Here is an 18,140-nt window from a genome sequence, read left to right on the forward strand (position 1 = left end):
GGCCTTACCATTTCCATTTACTGCTCAGACTTTGCTAAATTGCATAGATTAGCCCTGATGTCACTTGATAAAAAGTCTGCAAAAAAAGTATTGCACCCATTTTCGTACCTCAACTAAAACATTCATTCCCGTGTCATTTCATTCACACTTTCTATGTCATTAAAGTCCTTCTACTTAGCTATCTGGCACACTTTTAAATGAATGTTTTAGTTGGAGTACGAAAATGGGAGCAATGATTTTTTTGCAGAGTTTACTTGTCAAATGAAAAAATGTTTTTGTTTTTTTAAATTTTCATTTAAAAAACAAAGCAAAAAAACAAATCAATTTTACGTTTTATGGGTATGATCATGGTATAAAGGTGCAAAAGTCATTGAGAAATCGAGAAGTATAGAGCCCAACCCTCTAAAAGCACCCTAGCAACCCCCCCCCCCCCCCCCACCTCCCCTTCAAATCCCCATCACACACATCCCTATGTCCTTGGGATTTTCATGCTGTCAGATGGAGGATATTTTGTAATGACGTCATGCACACACACACACACACACACACACACACACACACACACACACACACACACACACACACACACACATTTAATCTCATTTTCTATTTTTTGCTCTCTGTCTGTCTGTCTGTCTGTCTGTCTGTCTGTCTCTCTCTCTCTCTCTCTCTCTCTCTCTCTCTCTCTCTCTCTCTCTCTCTCTCTCTCTCTCTCTCTCTCTCTCTCTGTGCGCAATTCTACAAACAAGGCCTCTGTGAAATCAAATACCTGATTTTTTTTTCTTATATCTATTTTTTTCACCAACAGATCAGAAGCCAACGACCTGGCATTGAGACTGGCTCTTCATCACACCAAGAACACGGAGACTCTCACTCTTGACAGGTTGGTACATTTCCACATCATGATGCACGATTAGATGGCTTAAAAACACTTCTTAGCTGTCGGGTTGGCGTGCTGAATATCTTTCAGTAGGTGTCTCTTTCTGGCTGTCTGTCTGTCTCTCGCTTTCTCCATCTCTCTCTCTCTCTCACTCTCTCTCTCTCTCTCTCTATCTCTCTCTCTCTCTCTCTCGCTCTCTCTCTCTCTGTCTCTCTCTCTCTGTCTCTCTCTCTCTCTCATCAATTTTTGGCTCACGAAGTGTAGCCTATGCGATCGTAACTTTGTCTGTCTGTGCGTGCGTGCGTATGTGCGTATGTGCGTGCGTGCGTGCGTGTGTATGTCTGTGGTAGAAACTTTAACATTTCGTCATTTGAAGACGTCACATTATGGCGTAAGAGGGTTAGACGTCACGCGAAGGAATGTCTCGGTCATTGTTATTTTGAGCTGGCCGAGACTATTTGGCAGTCGTGTAGACCTGTAAGTAGGCTACATGCAGACAGACAGATCCAGATCTAGTGTCTCTCTTTCTTGCACAGTGTCACCAATGCTTACTGTGTGTGTGTGTGTGTATGTGTGACGGAGTGATTGAGTTTGTGTTACTGTTTGTCGATTTCTTACGTGAGCCTTGAAGGCTTCGCCTCTTGTTTAAAATTTGTTCATCAATTCATTTGAAATGTATGTGCATGTTAGGCCAAAAAAAAGAATAGGTCTGTTTACGGTAACATAGGCCCAAAAAATAGGGTCGGTAGGTCGGGATTTTTTTTTTTTTTTTTTTTTTTTTTCCAAAAAACCATATTTTTACGTTATTTTGCCCAAAAAACAAGATTTTTTTATTTAATTTTTTTTTTCCCAAATGCCAAAAAAAAGTCTAGGGTCGCGCGAATAAAATAGGGTCGGTCGGGTTACCGTAAACAGACCTATTTTTTTTTTTGGCCTTAAACAAAATTATACTAATGTGCAGATCTAAATTAAGTTATAACATAAATTTTTAAAATTGACACTTTTTATCATTGGAAATTGTACTTAAAATGCAGTATGACAATTTATTTTTAAATTTGTATCTGTATATACAGTTATAATGTATTAAGTTTGATGTGATAGTTCTTTGATTATATTGTTTTCTGTTCTTGTTGACCCTATATTAGGGCGAGGGCTGGATGTAAAAAAGCAATATTCTTGCTTATCTGTTAGTATTACCCTCGATAATAAAGATTTTGTCTTGTCTTGTCTTGTCTTGTCTTGTCTTGTCTCTCTCTCTCTCTCTCTCTCTCTCTCTCTCTCTCTCATCAGGCTCTCTCTCTCTCTCATCAGGCTATCTCTCTCTCTCTCATCAGGCTCTCTCTCATCAGGCTCTCTCTCTCTCTCTCTCTCTCTCTCTCTCTCTCTCTCTCTCTCTCTCTCTCTCTCTCTCTCTCATCAGGCTCTCTCTCTCAGGCTTTCACAGGGCTTGGGGGGGGGGGGGGTTGGGTTGGGGGGGGGGGGGGGGGGGATCTGAAGGTTGTGATTTGTTTCTGGTTTGTACAAAATAAGCTCTTTAGTGCTTTGTGAGTTTGAAGCAACAGTCTGTCTTTTTCATGTAGATTTACCCTTTTTTGGTTAACCTATTCAGCTCTTAAATTCCGTCTGCTCAGCTGCGTCCAAGATCTTTTTGGGGAGGTAATTTATATCGGTGCTATTCAAGACAACAGTCTTATGTTGACTGTTTGTTTTTGCATCGGCAGTCCACTCAGACTTGGTATATTACTCTCACTCTAAAGATTCAGAAGCAAAAGGGGGGAAAAAACATAAAAGCAATTATGGAAAACTATGTCACTTCCGTAAAGATACATTCCTTCTCATTTTGGAGATGATGTACATTACCTAGATCTGCCCTGAAGTTTACAAGTGATAATGGCATCAGTCCGCTTGGACACATACACAAAATCAATAGCCTGAGTACTCTCTGTGCAGAGTTGTTGTTTTTTGTTTTTACACCCCCGGTATAGGGGTGTGTATAGGATTCGGTCGATGTGTTTGTTTGTTTGTTTGTGTTCGCATATAGATCTCAAGAATGAACGGACCGATCGTCACCAAACTTGGTGAACAGGTTCTATACATTCCTGAGACGGTCCTTACAAAAATTGGGACCAGTCAAACACACGGTTAGGGAGTTATTGGTGGATTAAAATTATACAAGGACTTATAGAGGGACATCTTAATGGTCAAAGGGAAATAACCATTCTCACTCAGTCACTGCCACCAACTGAGAAGGTTATTTCCCTTTGACAGGGGTGTTTTTCCTACCTCGGAGGAATTTCTTGTTTTAACTGGATTCACTTTGCAGACTGACATGGCACAGTCCTTCCCCTGAAAACACACTCTCTCACATTTGCACAGGCTTTTATATATGGGGTAAGACCATCCCTTCACTTCGACACATGCCAAAAATCAACATACTGACTGCTTTAGGTGCAAAGTCAGAACTGTTTTATTAATGAACTTTGCAGATTGGCACTTGTGGCTTTTGAAGAAATTAATTCCCCCTAGAATGCACACAAAGCATCCAGGCTGTTGATTTTTGGAATGTGTCCAAGTGGAGGTACGTATGTACCAGTGTAAAAGCCTGGGAAGATCTGAGATGGTATGCTGAGCTGTTTTCACACAACAAAATTGTACCTTTAAATGAACCTCTTAAAATTATCCCTCTTTAGTGTTTTCCCCTGTCCCTTAATTCTTGTTTGCTGGGAAGATCTGAGATAGTATGCTGAGCTGTTTTCACGGAAAAAGTTGTACCTTTAAATGAACCTCTTAAAATTGTCCCTCTTTAGTGTTTTCCCCTGTCCCTTAATTCTTGTTTGCTGGGAAGATCTGAGATAGTATGCTGAGCTGTTTTCACGGAAAAAGTTGTACCTTTAAATGTACCTCTTAAAATTATCCCTCTTTATTTTTTTCCTCTGTCCCTTAATTCTTGTTTTCTGGGAAGATCGGAGATACTAGTAAGCTGAACTGTTTTCACAAAAAAGACTGTACCTTTAAAGTGTTCTTTTAAAATTGTCCCTCTTTATTTTTTCCCCTGTCCCTTCTTGTTTACTGGAATCAATATCATTCTGACCTTCGTGTGCCCTCCAGGAAGCCTACTCTATTTGGCTGACATTTTCTCAAGGCCTTTTCCTCCTTAGCAGAGCAGTGTGATGCCAGAATGGAGTTTATAATACTCATCAACAAGAGAAATGCAACAGACGTGTTTGTGAGATAGTGTGATGCCAGAATGGAGTTTATAATACTCATCTACAAAAGAAATGCAACAGACGTGTTTGTGAGATAGTGTGGATGAAAAGTGCTTGCCTTTTCGTATAAAGCATTTCAGATCAATCACACATCGGGCCAGGTTTAAACCCTAGCTAAGAGTACTATTTTAGTTAAAAACAGAAGCATCCCAGTTCCACCACTCTGACTGTGTGGAGTGAGAATTTTCTTTTGAAACAAGTTTCATGATTCAGACCAACCCAGTGGATACTTTTTAACAATTCACAGATTTTTTTCTTGCAGTGCTGAATGCAGGAACGATCCATATGTTTGTTTCTTTAAATAACACTTTGATCTCTTGCTCTTATTTCTTGTAGACCGATATATTTTCCCCCTCTTTCCCCCCTCTCTCTCTCTCTCTCTTCTCCCCCTCACACACACACACACAAACACACACATGCACGCACACACACACACTCACACACACACGCTCGCACATTAAGACATTTATTCCGCCGTAGCCGTCTTAGACCAAACCCACCTTTCTTTTTTTCACTAAACTTAACTGCGCAGTTGCTATACAGGAATAGAAACCAGCCAGCAGGATACACATTTGTCTAATTTACTTCTTTTCTTTTTTTCCCCGTTATTTCTTGAGAAGAGGATGGATATTTGATTGCATGAAGGAAGGGGGGAGGGGGGGGGGGGATAGAAAGGGAGGGATTTAACAGCCCAGGCATGACTGGTTGCCAAGCACCAAATCATTACTTAAGTGTGTTAATTTAAATGGGCAAAGTTGCTATTAAAATGGTCGCTCAGATGGAGTGGCTATATAGAGGGTTTTTTGTTTTTGTTTGCAAGTTTTTTGTTTCTTTCTTTCTTTTATACTTGTCAACCGTTAGTCCCATTCTTACTAACGAACAAACAAACAAAACAAAAATCTAATGAGTGCAGTCCCTTCTCATGCAGCTTCTACTGTGAAATATCTTATCATTATAAATTATTGATTTATTTGAAAATTTAAAAAAAGACAAAAAAGCACTGTACTCACATTAAAATGACGAACACGGAAGAAATAACGGCGACGTTTCGACCAATGGGTCTTCTTCAGGCATGAAAAGACAAGTACACACAAAAAAGAAGAAGAAAGACGATAGAACAGAAAGAAAGGAGAATCACTGACAAAACAACGGCACTGCACAAACCAACAGATGACAGAAAATGTCAAATGTGACCCTCCACCACGAAATGAGTCCCATGTCACCTCGCGTGGTTCTGCGCTAGGCTTAATATAAGTCCGGGGAGTGTCTGGTAACAGTGTGTGGGTCACCTTAGTCACAGGCTTATAACTCAAACAGTTTTCGCTCTTTTCTAAAACGGTTTTCACCACTGGATAGAGCATAAAAAACTCTTCAGGAAAATGTAGAAATATGAAAATCATGCAAAGGTGACATGCGACTCATTCCGTGGTGGAGGGTCACAAATGAGCAAATTGTAAAACAATCTCATAAAGCAGGATGGTGGAGGGGAAAAACCATGGAAATGCGGCCACCTCTTTCTCTGTTTTTCGTTCCCCTTTCAACACAATACTACATGTACATTAAATGGGCCCGGTAGCTCAGTTGGTAGAGCACTGGACTTGTGATCGAAAGGTCGCAGGTTCGAATTCGGGCCGGGACGGACACGGGTCAACTTTATGTGCAGACCCAGAGACGGAAGCCATGTCCCACCCCGTGTCATCACAATGGCACGTAAAAGACCTTGGTCATTCTGCCATAAGTGCAGGTGGCTGAATACACCTAAACACGCTGACACCTGGGTAGCGCGACTCCGTTACTGCTAGCTTTCCACTGGGAGGAAGCGACCCGAATTTCCCAGCGATGGGACAATAAAGTAATGAGAATGAGAATGAGAAATGCAACTTGCAACTTCTGCTTATCAACACTCATGACAAATACCAGCACGGTTTCAAGTGAACGGGTTACAAAATCAAATGAGATTTGATTGCATGAGCAGGTGCATTAATTGGCCTGAATTAATATTGCCCTTCCAAGGACGATTGATTTTTGTGGGTATAGGATTTTTTATTTTCCTTTTGTTGTTATCATTTGTGTGTGTGAGTGTGTATGTGTGTGTGTATGTGTGTGTGTGTTTGTTGTTGTTATTGTTGTTTTGATTTGTTGGGGTTTTGGTTTTGTGTGTGTAAGGGTGTTTTTTGGGGGGAAGGGTAATTTTGGGAAGAAAAAGTACCTTGAAATTGATCCTTTAGGAAGATAGAAACAATCTTTGCTAGATGAAGAACAGGATCCAGCTCTCTGAGATGACTTGTAGATGACAGGAGACTATGAAAATAAATAGAATATCACAAGCATGATAGCTGTGAACATTTATGCTGTGAGGTAACTAATTCCTGTTTCAGACAGGAATAAGTAGGGATATATATAACTCTCAATATTGGGTGGGTTTTTGTTTTTTTTGCTTTTGTTTATTTTGTTCTTTTTTCTGTTTGTATGTTTGTCTGTTTTCTTTTGTTTAAAATAATGTGAAAAGCAGACCTAGTGTAAATAAATCGATGGTAAAATTAGCGAGGAAGAGAACAGGAAAACAGTGACAAGACATTGGGGCTTTCCTTTCAATACATGTATTATTTTCTGTGATGTGGTGGCAGACACTTAAACTGATAGTTGTCTGGTCATGGTTTCTTGCACATGGCTATTTATCCTTGGATTTTGTAAAAACACACACAAGCTGTTAAAGGCACGACAAAATATTGTTATGATAAAACAAAGCTCATTGCAGGTTGTGTGCTATGGTTGTTGCAGAGCTTACCATGGCCATGTGATATCATTGATCAACATCAGTCGCTACAAACTGGACGGAATGGTGGACAACGTTCACAAACAGCCAGACTACGTGCATGTGGTGAGAGCATAACTACAGAGTGTGTGTGTATGTGTGCGTGCATGCGTGCGTACGTGTGTGTGCATGTGTGTGTGTGTGTGTGTGTGTGCAGATTTTCATCACTAAAAGGTGCATCCTTTATTCTCAACTTTGTCTCCTGAGACCTGTTGACCGTTTCCGCTGAAGATGAGTGCTCATGTACCCACATGGCATGTTTACCTAACAACAAGGTGTTGTGCATTTTACAACAAAGCTCCTTGAAGTCCCGAAAATCACTGGTATGCATGGGCGGGGATGTAGCTCAGTCGGTAGCGCGCTGGATTTGTATCCAGTTGGCCGCTGTCAGCGTGAGTTCGTCCCCACGTTCGGCGAGAGATTTATTTCTCAGAGTCAACTTTGTGTGCAGACTCTCCTCGGTGTCCGAACACCCCCCGTGTGTACACGCAAGCACAAGACCAAGTGCGCACGAAAAAGATCCTGTAATCCATGTCAGAGTTCGGTGGGTTATAGAAACACGAAAATACCCAGCATGCTTCCTCCGAAAGCGGCGTATGGCTGCCTAAATGGCGGGATAAAAACGGTCATACACGTAAAAGCCGTGGGAGTTTCAGCCCATGAACGAACAAACAAACAAACAAACTGGTATGCATAAACATCTCTATCTGAGGATAATTATTTGAAAAGAATGAAATAAGCACAGCAGCTTTTAATAGTAATTAATGGAAAGCCTCATTTTCGGAAGGGTTTCTCTTTACTTTCAACACTTGGTTAAAAATAGACTGATATTTTTCTGCAGGTGCCTTGTCCAGACACCTATCGTGGCAAATTCCGTGACTGTGACTACCCAGGAGAGGACCTGGGGGCAAAGTACGCAGGAGAAGTGGACAGTGTCATTAAGGACGTCGAGAATAAAGGAAAGGGCGTGTGCTGCTTCATCGCAGAGTCCATGCAGAGCTGTGGCGGCCAGGTCATTTATCCTGAGGGCTATCTGCAGCGTGTTTATAAGTAAGACTCTTTTGTTTATCTCTCTTTATGTGGAGTGGGAGGTGGGGAATACAGGGAAGGACTTTGTGATGGGGAAGAAGGGAGGGGTGAGACAGAGAGTGTGTGTGCATGTCTGTGTGTTTGGGGGTGGGGGAGGTGATGCAAATTTTGTTTTACTAGAAATGGTCATTTTAAAACACAAATGCGTTGCCAAAGGCATCAAATAACAAGTCGCGTAAGGCAAAATTACTACATTTAGTCAAACTGTGGAACTCACAGAATGAAACTGAACGCACTGCATTTTTTAACAATAACCATAGTCCGCCACTAGTGCAAAAGGCAGTGGAAGTGATGAGCCTGTTTAGCGCTGTAGCGGTTGCGCTGTGCTGCATAGCACGCTTTACTGTACCTCTCTTTGTTTTAGCTTTCTGAGCGTGTTTTTAATCCAAACATATCATATCTATATGTTTTTGGAATCAGGAACCAACGAGGAATAAGATGAAATAGTTTTTAAAACGATTTCGGAAATTTAATTTTAATCATCATTTTTATATTTTTAATTTTCAGAGCTTGTTTTTAATCCGAATATAACATATTTATATGTTTTTGGAATCAGAACATGATGAAAAATAAAATAAAAGTAATTTTGGATCGTTTTATAACAAAATAATTTTAATTACAATTTTCAGATTTTTAATGACCAAAGTCATTAATTAATGTTTAAGCCTCCAAGCTGAAATGCAATACCGAAGTCCGGCCTTTGTCAAAGATTGCTTGGTCAAAATTTCATCAATTTGAAAAATGAAGGTGTGACAGTGCCGCCTCAACTTTTACAAAAAGCCGGATATGACGTCATAAAAGACATTTATCGAAAAAATGAAAAAACTGTCTGGGGATATCATACTCAGGAACTCTCATGTAAAATTTCATAAAGAACGGTCCAGTAGTTTACTCTGAATCGCTCTACACACACACGCACAGACACACAGACACACACACACATACACCACGACCCTCGTCTCGATTCCCCCTCTATGTTAAAACATTTAGTCAAAACTTGACTAAATGTAAAAACTATTATTACAAGTACAGTATATAAGAAGAAAAATGTGCCCTCTCTGCATTCTTGTGTTGAATTTGACTGTTAATTTGTCACCAGCCTCGTCTGAACAGGATCAGAATATGCACAAGTTTTAATCACTGTTTTGGGTTTCAACAGAACTAACTCTAATACATGGGACTTTCACTTTATGGTGTTTCCACAACATCACAAATTTCTCTATATTACGACAGAATGCTTAGACCTGGAAAAAATTAATCAGGACCTACCGTTTTCTGAGGTCATCAAACGTGTGGCATTGTGCAATCGACAAGCCAGATTGCCATTTTTTAACAATTTGCAGTATGTATAGCTTCTGTGTCAGAAGACTGCGATATAGTGGAAGTATATGTATGATATCCTAACATAAGTACATACAGAAATTGCATCTAAACCTTAACTCGAAGCATAACTTAATTTGATCTCAGCATTTATGTCCGATTAATGTTTTTGATCGTGTCTTTGTGTTATTAGAAATGCAATGTGGTGCCAAAAGAAAAAAATGTCAATGTTTATGTAAAATAAAAATGGACATTAAAATGTTCTTATCTTATCTTATCTTTGGGTTAATGGATCCTGGGCGTTACTTTTGGTTTGTGTGCAGTTCTGTGCATGCAGCAGGAGGAGTTTGCATTGCTGACGAGGTACAGGTTGGGTTTGGGCGTGTCGGCTCTCATATGTGGTCCTTTCAGGTAGATGGTAAGTCATCTCCGAGTACTGTTCTCCCTTAAACTTGCACCACCACCTCCACACCCCTTTCCTCCTCCCTCCAACTCACCCGTCTCAGGTGGAAAAAACCCAACTTGTAACATTTTTGACTAGAAATGTGTCCCTAAAATCAGTGTGTTTTACTGAATAGTGGCTGGAATACAAAGCTTATATACTCACTATATCATTTTGACACTTGTTCCTCTGTGTGTGTGTGTGTGTGTGTGTGTGTGTGTGTGTGTGTGTGTGTGTGTGTGTGTGTGTGATGCTGTAAATTGAAAAAGTCAAGGATATTTTGCACAGCATCAGTCCATATCTTTCAAGGAAATGAAGCATGTCTGAGCTGTTTATATATTGCATGAGGGTTTTATTCCTGCTACAAGACAAAATGTGAACTTATCTCTCAACCTGTAAAACATTTTAACCATGTTTTGGAAGGATATTAACGAAACCTTTCCCTATAATTGACACTGGTGCTGCCATGGAGGAGGTTAAATCTTCAATTCATCATTTACCCATGTTGCCCATGAACTGATAGTTGATTGTGTGGCTATATCAGGTACGTGTGTGTTTCAGGTGTGGTGCCAGACATCGTGACAGTGGGTAAACCCATGGGCAACGGGCATCCCATAGCAGCCGTCATCACCACCGCTGACATTGCCGCCAGCTTCCAGGCCTGTGGTGTCGAGTACTTCAACACGGTCAGTCAAATACAGTGGAACCTCACTTTTAAGACCCCCCAATTTAAGACTCCCCCTTTTTAAGACCTTGATCTTTCAGTTGTGCTGTCCATAATTAACCTCTGTAATTTTATCTCCATTTTAAGACCTGATTGTCTCACATTTTTGGAAGTCTTAAATGGGAGATTTCAATGTACTGCATAAGACATGTCATTGTATGTGCTTATACGTGTAACAACTATGGACATTTCTTTGGGGGTGAATTCAGTGTAGCCCTTTTAATTGCATGGTGCTGACCTGTTTAAAGGCACACTCTTGCTCTTGTTCGGCTCACTGACACTGGCCTGGCCAGGTTTTTACACAGGATAAGATCATCCCTCTATTGGTCACAGATCAGACATGGTGAGCCAAACACAGAAAGGAGTGTCCCTCTAATGCTGTTGCTTTGTGCTTTTACTATCCATTCAAAAGTGCTGTCTGTTTATCTTGGGATTTGCTAACACAGTGGTACCTGCGATGTGTGGCCCCTCTGATGAATGGACACCTCCTTTAAAAGGACACCTCCTGGCATCCCTTTGTCTATTAATATTATCTCTACCAAAATATGCCTGTCATGAAAGGCCACCTGCAATGTCTGGACACTTTTGGCTGGTCCCAAGGGTGTCCTTTCATCACAGGTACCACTGTGTAAGCAATTAGCATTGTGCTTGAGTACAGATCCTCGATGCCAAATATTGTACATATTATGTCATGGTATTGAAATGGAATCAAGTTTTGTTTAAACCAAAATGGAATCAGACCTGAAGCTGTTATCTTGTATAGTGTTTTGCATCAAATTTTCAGATTTGACATCTTCTACTATTGTCAGTGATGGTGTTTCAGTACGGTGGCAACCCCGTGTCCTGTGCTATCAGCCTGGCTGTGCTGGACGTGATTGAAGAGGAGGGGTTGATGAAACACGCCCAAGACGTGGGGGGCTACCTCATAGATGAGATTTTGAAGATGAAGGCAAAACACCCCATTATTGGGGATGTCAGGTACGGCCACTTTCAACTTTGTGTTTTTACAGTCCTTCCCGGAGAAAAATGTTGACTTACCGTCTCATATCTGGGCAGGATTTTGTATGGGATAACACCATCCCGCTTCTTGGACACATACACAAATTCAACAGCCTCTGAGTGCTCTGTGTGCAGAGTTGGACTTCTTTATGAATACATTTTTTAATTGACACTAGCGGCTTTTTATGACATTAATTCATGCAAACATGTTTGCTCTGTGTGGGAAACAATCAGGATGTTGATTGTTTGTATGTGTCTAAGTGGAGGGATGATCTTATCCCATTTAAAAGTCTGGCCAGTTATGAGATGGTGAGCCAAACTGGTTTCATGGGAAGGACTGTGCCTTTAAGTGCTACTGACAAATTACAGGGACACTTTTCAACAACAAAAACGCATGCACCACTTGGCACCCTTCCTAAAATGTGGTATGAAGGTGAACCTGCAAAGGGAAAATTCCTTTTAAGAGTGAAAATCAAAACAGTCTTACATTGGTAAAAGCCTTTTTCAGGCTGCCGCTTGCTTTCAGCCTTTTTTTTTCCTTCCTGTTGATATCTTGAATGTGAACTGTGTTTCAGGGGAAGAGGACTATTTGTTGGCATTGACCTTGTCAAGGATCGTGCCACCAGGGAACCACACACTCCGGCTGCTACATACACCATCACAAAGTAAGGGACTTTTTGGTCTACCTTAACACTTTCTACCCCACCTATGTTGACGCAGCAGGTCACTCAGAATTGTAGTAACTGTGTAGCAACACGCTGGAATGCAGGCGTTAGATCGACGTTACAGGAAGCGACTGAAGTGACTGTGTGTACGGATATATCCATACCAGGTCAGATAGAGCCATATGAGTGGGTACGGATATATCCGTAGCTGGGAGACAATGAGTTAATTATAAAGTGACATTGGGGTCTCAACCCAGTAGAAGTTCAGTGGAACCCGCCTTTTAAGACCCTTTAAAAATCTGAGATAATAAGGTTTTAAAAATAAGGTTTTAAGATGGAGGTAAATTTACAGAGGTAAAGAACAGAAAATCTGAAAAGACAGTCTAACAAGTTTTGTAAGGCGAAATTACAACATTTAGTCAATATGTCGAACTCACAGAATGACACTGAACATACTGCATTTTTTCAACAGCTTCGTGAATCCCTGGGGCAAGGAAATAGCAGTGAATCTCAGTTTGCGATTTCTTTTCCACAATGTAAGACAAAGTTAACATGGTTTGTGCAGGATGAAGGTAGAGCACCGCGTTCTTCTGAGCCAAGACGGGCCGCACAGCAACATCATCAAGTTCAAGCCCCCGATGCCCTTCAGTCGCGACGATGTTGACTTTGTTGTGGGATATCTGGACGCCATCTTCTCTGACATAGAAAGCGGCGAGGCTGACCTGTCCTCCTCAGAGAAACCATCCAACTACATTCACCACGATATTCCAACAAATGGACACGCTGCAAAGGGGCAGGAGGATGAGGGCGAACCAACACTGAAGCGCGCCAAAGTGATTGTGGGTGGCGGCATTGACACCAGCAAACTTCCCGACGACCTCACTCACAAAGACCTGGTTGAGCTTAAAGCCCAGTCCCCCAAAGTTCACTAGCATTGTTTGTACTTTGTCAAATGTGCAGATGAATCTCAAGTGTGTACAGGTTACAGAGAGCACAGCAAATGCAATGTGTGGTAGAGAGTGTGAAAATTGGAGACAAACAGTGGCACCTGTCATGACCAGTGGCTCTGTTGCTGCGCTGTTGATCTGTTACACCAGTTTTCAAACCCAGCAACTTGCGAACAAACTAAGGGGGGTGACGTCCTCGCAGTTAGCTAACCTATTAGGGACATGAATGTGATGATATGCTAAAAGCCATCACCTTGTTTCTCTGTTCTTATTTTATTATTATTATTATATGAAGTCTTATATCGCGCGCGTATCTCCAGACTCGGACTCAAGGCGCAGGGATCTATTTATGCCGTGTGAGATGGAATTTTTTTTTACACAATGCATCACGCATTCACATCGACCAGCAGATCGCAGCCATTTCGGCACATATCCTACTTTTCACGGCCTATTATTCCAAGTCACACGGGTATTTTGGTGGCCATTTTTTTATCTATGCCTATACAATTTTGCCAGGAAAGACCCTTTTTGTCAATCGTGGGATCTTTAATGTGCACACCCCAATGTAGTGTACACGAAGGGACCTCGGTTTTTCGTCTCATCCGAAAGACTAGCACTTGAACCCACCACCTAGGTTAGAAAAGGGGGGAGAAAATTGCTAAAGCCCTGACCCAGGGTCGAACTCGCTTCCGAGCGCAAGTGCGTTACCACTCGGCCACCCAGTCCATCAGACACTGCTTACAAATCCAGGGGCAGACACTGCTTACAAATCTGATTTAATAAGGCGCTTTGTTCCGTATTTCATACCAAGCAGCGGAAGTAGGGTACAAAGTCTGTTAGTGTGTTACACCAGTTTTCAACCCAAGCATCTTGTTACAATGTTCTTCCATACCCAGGGCCAGAGCTAAATACAAATATCATATAGTAAGGTGCTTTGGTTCATTGCCAGAAGGAGAAGCTGGAAACAAAAACTTGCTTGACAAGATGTTTTGTTACGTCGCTTTGATTTATACCAAGCAGCAGAGTCTGGGTAAAAAATCCAGCACGAGAAAGAACTGGGTATAAGAACCAGTGTAACACATCGACATAAGAAATCATGATATGAACTCAGGAAAAGAAGAGAAAGTCTGTAACCTTTAACCTGAAGAGAGGTTTTTTTTCTCTGTTTTCTTAGAACAAAAAACAAACAACTTTCATGATGCTTTGTGTCAGTTAAAATCACAGTCCACAGTTTTGCTCGGACTTGAGGTGTCAAAAGCAAGTCAGTAACTGGTCATAACAGGTGTCACTTCAACCATGTATATGTGCGTATATTTTACCCCTATTAGCTTTTCACGTGCAATGTTAAATTCAAGTTAATCTTGTGACCTGCATTTATAGCCACTGCTGTTCTCTCATCTTTATGATTACATCAAGAATCAGTGTGGTAAAATCCAGTCTACATGTTTGCAGGCTTTTTTTTCTAATTTCATGCCTGAGGGGCAATTGATCTTTCACACAATGTGAAGTACAAGCACTGTACAACGTTTGTAAGACTCTGAACTTCATCAAATTGATGTTTCTCATAAGAGGAGCTCGCAGTTATTATTCGGGAGCTGACACATTCTGTCACTCTTGTCAAGCTCCAAGCATAAAAGGGGCAAAAAGGTGTCGGGAGAGATGAATATTGTATGCATCTGAACTGGGTAAGTTGAGCCAGGTAGGGGTTGTTCGTTAAGGTGCCTGGTGAACTCGATCTGTCCGTTTAATTTGATGTGCCACGTTTGCATGGCCGTTTCCACACTGCTGCCTTTTGATATCTTGATGATGATTTGTTTTACATTCATTATCACACTGCAGGGATATTGGTGGGATTTGTTTTCTTCAGAAAAATTGCAGAAATACAAATTTCAGCAATTTATTTAAGTTTATATGGCAGTCCTTGGTGTCATGTTTTTATCAACATGAATAAAAGTTTGGCCGTTCTGCCAAAATGACAGCAAAGTTATTTGTGATGTGAGAGAAGATTTTTTAGTTCTGCTGATGCCAAATGGCTTCCCTGCACACATAGCTCTGCGACCTTAAAAACAAGCTGACCAAAGTATTGCAAGCACATTTTTGAGGTAAAAGAACAGAGAGGGCTGAAACAAAGTACAGATTCGGTGTGTCTATTCACTTGGATTCTGGATGCATGGTGTTATTATGAGAAGTGGATGGTAGTGGTGGGGTTGTGTGAAACTGCAAGGACGGTGTGTGTGTGTGTGTCTGTTTGTATGGTTCTCCATGAACAAAATCCGTAAAGAACCCAAAAATACGTCAGGTGGGGAAGAAGAGATGAGGAAATGTGTATTGACATCATGTTGGTAAAACAACAGGTTGAAGATCTTAACATTTTTACTTGCATGTGCATAAGATTTGTTTCCTACTTTAATGCATTTGTTTTATCTTATGTTTAACCCTCATTTGTTTTGACATACATCTCACGTGTTTACTTTGGTTGCAACTTATTGTTTAATGTTCACTGAATCAGTGACAAACTGGCTTATTTACTATACCTACAAACGGGTTCATTTTTAGTTACAATTCATTGTCAAAAACAGTACAATAAAAATATGTTCGCTATCCTCCTCAATATGCAACGTTGATTAATAACTACTGAACATCAAACTGTACAAGTAAAATATATTAAACAAACTTATGGCCAAAAATATGAAGGCCTCTGTAATATAACAACAGGTAACGTGAATTAACAGACGTGACGTGTTGTGTCAAGGGTTAAAACAGTGTATAGGTGACTTTAGACTGTATATATAATTGTATAGCTTGAAAAAACACACATGACTTTACAATTATCATCCACATTGTTAAGTATTCTCTTTGTTGCCAGGCTGCGGTGGAATGGTTACAAAGGCTACCTGTTTTTGACTTTGTCTCATACTTGTCTGCTTTAAGTGGCCGATAACGATTTCAAATCTGTGGGCTATCAGCCCGGCAACCACAGCAATGCTGCTTTTTAAAACGGTCTCTGCCTTAAGGTAAATAAATGCTATATTTATTTTTTGTGTGCCAAAATATGACATTTGAAACAGATGTCGGCAGATCAACTTAATCCCTAGCGCGGCTCGAAAAACAATGAATCACTGTCAGTGTCTCGATCTGTGTAAAATGCAATAAAATGATCCTTTTCAAAGTATTTGTTGTTTTGGTAACAAGTACAAATAACGTTAGATATTTCTTTTCCATTGTGTGAGGACCTTTGTTTCATCTAGTTTTAAGGCGCGTTTTCAAAACTTATCTTATACACAAAAGTATAGAACCCTTCACTGTACCTCAAACCTCAATTTTAAGAAGAAAATTAATAGTGGACTCGTCGTTTCTACAACAGAGTTAATCCTTTGTAGACAATGTCATTTTAACCTCTCAATGTCGTTTTATTTTCTCTGCAAACAAGTCCTTTATTTTTTTTCATTTGCACAGTGCATTTTAATGGTAATTTGTATTGCCATTTATGATATGGTATTCATGTGTACTTGTCTGCCTTTTTTAATGTCGCTTCAAGTCAGTATTTTTTATTCAGCATTTTGTGACGGAGTATGCTCATAGCGTTTTAGTTATGCTTCATTTGTATTTTCCAGAAGCAAGTATACCTGACCTGTTGAGAGTATTATTCTTTCCGACAAGGAGCTTTTGTTTGTTTGGTTTTATTGTTTTTATGGTGGGGTTTTTCTGATAGTTATGGTTTAAAAAAATGCAAACATTTTATTTGCAAGAAATGGTATCAGTATCTAGTGCTAATTGAGTTGCTGCTTAATGAGAACAGGTGTGAGTATCACATTTTTATAAGGATTGTATTCTCAAGCGTCAGTCAGCACTGCATGCTATTTTTGTTTGCTGCAAAGTGCTTGTGCGCGTACCTGCCGCACCAAGAGCTTGGCATCTCAAAGTTATATGAGCACATACAGCATAACTCATTCATAAGTGTAGACAATGTACTAAGCAGATACTTGTCAATATTGTACGCTTTGAGTGAATGTCATTGCAAAAACATCATCAATTCCACTTCCAAATAAATAAGATACAGTGCACACATTGTGTCTGTCGCCAGTTGACACATTTGATTTTGAATTGCATACAGGAAGGGGCTCAGTGATATGCGAGTGGATGCAATGATAAAGACACATATATAAAACAAATGTTTACTTGCAGAATGCAGATGAGCTCTTTGCCTTGAGTATGTAAAGATGAAAATGGTATATTTTTTAGTGATGCTTCAGACGATGTACATTTTATTCGAAGTATGCGTATCTCAATATGATGCCTCAGACGATGTAGATTTTATTGGAAGTATGCCTATCTCAATATCATTCATGTAATTGTCTGGACACAGAGATGATGCAGAAGCTGTGTTATGATATTCAACTACAGAAAAGCATTCTATCACATTAAAAACAATTTAAACATTTCAATTGTTTCAGTGCAGGTTTGTTCTTTGTTTCACACTTTAAGATGTTACAGTGGTACATGTACCCCCCTTTCAAAACTCCAAATTTAAGCTTTCCAATTAAGCTCTTGATTATTCAGATTTTTTTAATAAAAAACGCTCGCGCTGGACCCGAGTACTCTTCAGACATTCACACACACACACACACACACACACTCTCTCTCCCTCACTCCTTCTCTCTCTCCCTCTCTCTCTCTCTCTCTCTCTCACACACACACACACACACACACACACACACACACACACTACCACATCTCCATTCTAAAACACATCACGTTCCAAATCAAAAGACGACATTCTATTTTCTTACGTCACTATTCTTGGTTTACGGTACCATTCGGCGGCTTTGCTACGAGTATGGCATAGTCTTGGTTTGCCGAGACCTTGCACCGTTCTATCAGACTGCCTGGCTGGCTGTTGCACCGCGAATTCCTCCCACCGCCAAGTCGTTTTTTTGTGGTTTATTTCGCATTTAGGTCCCAGGTAACATTATGAAGTTTTAATACGATCAAT

General features: G+C 40.4%; 1 protein-coding gene across 1 annotated transcript in view; it reads left to right on the forward strand.

The window, feature by feature from the left end:
• Window positions 1–17,592, forward strand: part of LOC138958481 (5-phosphohydroxy-L-lysine phospho-lyase-like) — a 44,206-nt gene extending 26,614 nt beyond the window's left edge. Inside the window, exons 4-11 of the mRNA XM_070329643.1 lie at window positions 803–883; window positions 6,928–7,027; window positions 7,803–8,011; window positions 9,694–9,788; window positions 10,374–10,498; window positions 11,360–11,514; window positions 12,111–12,200; window positions 12,766–17,592. Of these exons, the coding sequence (XP_070185744.1) occupies window positions 803–883; window positions 6,928–7,027; window positions 7,803–8,011; window positions 9,694–9,788; window positions 10,374–10,498; window positions 11,360–11,514; window positions 12,111–12,200; window positions 12,766–13,132 (1,222 nt within the window). The 3' untranslated portion in view covers window positions 13,133–17,592. The remainder of the gene's footprint in view (window positions 1–802; window positions 884–6,927; window positions 7,028–7,802; window positions 8,012–9,693; window positions 9,789–10,373; window positions 10,499–11,359; window positions 11,515–12,110; window positions 12,201–12,765) is intronic.
• Window positions 17,593–18,140: the final 548 nt, after the last annotated feature.

This window comes from Littorina saxatilis, linkage group LG2, assembly GCF_037325665.1.
Source record: "Littorina saxatilis isolate snail1 linkage group LG2, US_GU_Lsax_2.0, whole genome shotgun sequence".
Taxonomy (NCBI): Eukaryota; Metazoa; Mollusca; class Gastropoda; order Littorinimorpha; family Littorinidae; genus Littorina; species Littorina saxatilis.